The sequence below is a fragment of the Sinocyclocheilus anshuiensis genome, unplaced genomic scaffold (assembly GCF_001515605.1).
Source record: "Sinocyclocheilus anshuiensis isolate Anshui unplaced genomic scaffold, SAMN03320099.WGS_v1.1 scaffold961, whole genome shotgun sequence".
Taxonomy (NCBI): Eukaryota; Metazoa; Chordata; class Actinopteri; order Cypriniformes; family Cyprinidae; genus Sinocyclocheilus; species Sinocyclocheilus anshuiensis.
In genome coordinates, this window is record NW_015557049.1 from 875258 (window position 1) to 880254 (window position 4997).

The window sequence follows — 4997 nt, forward strand, 5'->3', positions numbered from 1 at the left end:
CAGAAGATTCAACTGCTTTCATTGATTCAACGTGACTAATAAACACACGACTACGGCAATATATGGTTTATCTGAGTTCTTATTATTGTAGTTTTCATTAAAATAAAATATATTTATAATGCAATGCCTTTATCACTGCTTAAATACTATGAAATATGTTGCGTGCCTTATTCTGTGTAAGAAGCCACATCATCTCACAGAAGGATTTATTTCAAACACTCGACTGACGTTATGAAGTGAGTTTGGAGTAAAAATATGATATTAAATGTGGTATTTTCACATGCTTTCAGATGGAGCAGCATTTACTTCACAGAGCCGTAGTTCACTGAGAAGCTATGCAAACAGCTGTCATTATCGCGATCGATTTCTTCGATTTCATAATCGCGCAATAAAATCGTCTGCGAAGTGAACTACGGCTCTGTGTAGTAAATTCTGCTCCATCTGAAAGCATGTGATGATGATTTCCTGAAAAAAAATGGATAGTTCAAAGTCTGAATTCTGATTGAATGAGGTGCATTTGATTATCTATTTATTTTTATTTACTTCTTATTTTTGCTATTTTATAATTGATGATGTTCAGGAATAAATTATATTCTAAAATATATTCAAATAGAAAACCCTTATTTTAAATTGTAACAATATTTCACAATATTACTCTTTTTTACTGTATTTCTGATAAAAAAATGCAGCCTTGCGCCTTGCTGAAAACTTTTTTCAATATTTCAATGCTGCTTAATGCCTTACTTTACATATATATATATATTATATATTAAAAATAGAAAAAAACAGTAAGTATGCAGTATACAGTAGTTTACTAGTATGCCACTCTCTCTCCCTCTCTTTATTTATCTGTCACTTTCTGTTCCAGTAATTTGAAGCAGGAATCAATCTTAAGTTGACTTGTGCTGCTCTCATCTCTGATTGATTCTGCTGGTTAGCGATAATTTGCTGCTGTATCTCACCTACTCACAAGCAAACTAAACCCTGCACCAGTCTAAATGGGTTTCCTGTGTGCGTATGACAACACATAAGAGAGACCATGGACGTATGTCAGGGTGTGTTTGTTTGTAAGCTGGGTGGTAAGCTTAAAACATGTCGACATTTTATAGCGGATTTGAGCATGTTTCATCCCATCAGAATTTAAAATCAGAACTATTTGTTTTATGAACATTTCACAAGCATTCATTGGCTATGAATGCCTGACATAACACTAAATATTATGTGTGCCTCTCTTTCTTGCACTCTAAAGTTTCCAGTTTAAAAGCTATTACCCTATTTGTACAAGAATGGTTTCAAAATGTGTCAAACAGTAAATTATGCTCAAGAAAGCAACAATAAATAAATAAATAAATAAAAGCTTCATAATCATTTTATCACTCAAACACGGACCTTGACAAGCGTTCCCTACAGACCTTTGATATTCAACAGCCCAAGTAAAAATTTCAGCCTCATAACTCAGCTTTTATACTTGTCCACAAATCAACCACTTCAAAACTGTTTAAAATGCTGCTAATTTTTGTTGTACAACAGATTTCGAGACTGCCACAATTTGTTGAAATTTTAAAATTATATTTTTACCAAGCATATTAATAAGAAGTCAATTGTTATTATTATTATTATTATTAACAACAACAAAAATATAATAAATTATTTATCAAATAAAATAATAATAATAAAATAACAATGAAAAATGCTTCATATAGCTTTCATTGGATTCATTCTACAGTAATAATGAGTTTTTCTTCATTATATCAGTACATTTGTATCATTGTGATATTTTTTATTTTACATCCCCCAAAAATATCAAAATGAATTTTAATACAAAAATAAATTATGCTCATCATAAGAAGGTCTAAGGTCTATTCAGATGGTTGTATATTTGACCTGAATTTTAATGTATTTTTTGACACAATCATCATGTAACTGACCCATAAATCATTGGAACTCGCAATTGAATGGATAGATTTTTGAAAAAAAAAATGGATAGTTCAAAGTCTGAATTCTGATTGAATGAGGTGCATTTGATTATCTATTTATTTTTATTTACTTCTTATTTTTGCTATTTTATAATTGATGATGTTCAGGAATAAATTATATTCTAAAATATATTCAAATAGAAAACCCTTATTTTAAATTGTAACAATATTTCACAATATTACTCTTTTTTACTGTATTTCTGATAAAAAAATGCAGCCTTGCTGAGCATAAGAAACTTTTTTCAATATTTCAATGCTGCTTAATGCCTTACTTTACATATATATATATATTAAAAAAAATAAATAGAAAAAAACAGTAAGTATGCAGTATACAGTAGTTTACTAGTATGCCACTCTCTCTCCCTCTCTTTATTTATCTGTCACTTTCTGTTCCAGTAATTTGAAGCAGGAATCAATCTTAAGTTGACTTGTGCTGCTCTCATCTCTGATTGATTCTGCTGGTTAGCGATAATTTGCTGCTGTATCTCACCTACTCACAAGCAAACTAAACCCTGCACCAGTCTAAATGGGTTTCCTGTGTGCGTATGACAACACATAAGAGAGACCATGGACGTATGTCAGGGTGTGTTTGTTTGTAAGCTGGGTGGTAAGCTTAAAACATGTCGACATTTTATAGCGGATTTGAGCATGTTTCATCCCATCAGAATTTAAAATCAGAACTATTTGTTTTATGAACATTTCACAAGCATTCATTGGCTATGAATGCCTGACATAACACTAAATATTATGTGTGCCTCTCTTTCTTGCACTCTAAAGTTTCCAGTTTAAAAGCTATTACCCTATTTGTACAAGAATGGTTTCAAAATGTGTCAAACAGTAAATTATGCTCAAGAAAGCAACAATAAATAAATAAATAAATAAAAGCTTCATAATCATTTTATCACTCAAACACGGACCTTGACAAGCGTTCCCTACAGACCTTTGATATTCAACAGCCCAAGTAAAAATTTCAGCCTCATAACTCAGCTTTTATACTTGTCCACAAATCAACCACTTCAAAACTGTTTAAAATGCTGCTAATTTTTGTTGTACAACAGATTTCGAGACTGCCACAATTTGTTGAAATTTTAAAATTATATTTTTACCAAGCATATTAATAAGAAGTCAATTGTTATTATTATTATTATTATTAACAACAACAAAAATATAATAAATTATTTATCAAATAAAATAATAATAATAAAATAACAATGAAAAATGCTTCATATAGCTTTCATTGGATTCATTCTACAGTAATAATGAGTTTTTCTTCATTATATCAGTACATTTGTATCATTGTGATATTTTTTATTTTACATCCCCCAAAAATATCAAAATGAATTTTAATACAAAAATAAATTATGCTCATCATAAGAAGGTCTAAGGTCTATTCAGATGGTTGTATATTTGACCTGAATTTTAATGTATTTTTTGACACAATCATCATGTAACTGACCCATAAATCATTGGAACTGTATATGTCTAAGTTTATTTTAAAAATAAAATAATAACAGTAATTGAAATAATTATGAAAGATCACGCCAAACTACTTCATATAGTTTTCATTTTTTGAATTAATTCAAATAATAAGGATTTTTTTTCTTCATTATAACATCAAGAGTATCACTGTGACATTTTTGACTTTATAACTTTCCTCCCAAAATATTTTAAAATATTATATATATTATATTTTAAAATATTGTTTTTATACAAAACAAACCAAAAATAAGTAAATAAATCATGCTCATCATTCAAGTGACTGTACAGTGTGTATGAACTGAATGTTAATGTATTTTTGAACAAATGAACAGATCCGAGCATCATGTAATTGACCCACAAATCATTGCACTGTTTCTGCACTAGTGAAGCAAAAATGGCACATTTATCGCCAGCAAATACATAGAGAAAATGTCCTAGCCCTAGGAAAAACTAGTGATGAGGGATCAAGGTGAGGAAGTCAGTCAATCCGACTGACCTGGACCTGTTATTCACATACAACGAATAGGGAAGTGCTGACTCTGAAATGCCCATCTCTGCCAGCAAAACGTGTGGATGGCAGTGTCAAAAACTGCTTACAGATCGGAAAGAAATAGCATGGAGTTATGCGAGCATGTTGCTGCTGACTCGAGCACTTTACAGCCAGGAGAGCAGATTCAGAAGAGTGACTAGTTTGAAGCTTGACTGATAGGAGGTGAGCAGGTGAGAAAGCTTGACGTCTGACTGATTCCAGCTCGTTCTGGAGCTACTGCCATGAAGGCGAGCAGTGAGAGCGGTCAGGGGTTCCTGATGTCAGAAGAGTCTACGCTGGAGAAAATGTCATGTTCATGGAAACCACAAAGATGTTTCTACAAAAAGCTTCTCTCAGAAAGGAACAGTACTCACAGGCATACTTGTCCATCTGAATAATTAATATGTGTCAGGGAAATCATGTGAGGGAAAAATATTCTCTTTTAAAACCTCACTGTGTTTGCGCATGGGTATGTCTCACCTCGTCTTTGTCTTCGACCTGTATGTACAGAGGCAGAGCGAAGCCGACCTGCGCCAGCTCTGTGATCAGGACGCGATATTCAGAGCTGTTAAACCTGGGCGGATTGTCATTTTTATCGATCAGCAGGATGGTGAAGGTGGTCATGACGGTGGCAGACGAGGGTGTGCGGTCGTCATTCAGCTCTGTGGCCTGCAGAGAGACAGAAAGACATACAGCGGATTAATCTGATGCCTGCGATCTCAATATATACAACAGGGTCCAAATGAGAAAGAGTGTTCCATGAGATTTGGAAGGTGAATCTGGAAAAGAAAGAGAATATTTTAGGATTTTAAACAATTTCAAAACAAAGAAAAGTTACAATGTACAATGGGCAAGAACTATTGAAGCTTTTCAGAGAATTTGTGACGTTGATCATGGGACTCCTTAATACAAAATTTCCAGATTTCCGTTCATATGATCATGTCATATGATGCTGCTAAAAATAACATTATTTTGTGTATTTGGTGTAATGAAATGTGTTTATGCGGTTTAAG

The 4997-nt window shown here is 32.6% G+C and overlaps 1 protein-coding gene across 1 annotated transcript in view; it reads right to left on the reverse strand.

Annotated features, from left to right (window-relative positions):
• Window positions 1-4997, reverse strand: part of LOC107676383 (cadherin-23-like) — a 267703-nt gene that overhangs the window by 117062 nt on the left and 145644 nt on the right. Inside the window, exon 11 of the mRNA XM_016470905.1 lies at window positions 4465-4653. Within this exon, the coding sequence (XP_016326391.1) occupies window positions 4465-4653 (189 nt within the window). The remainder of the gene's footprint in view (window positions 1-4464; window positions 4654-4997) is intronic.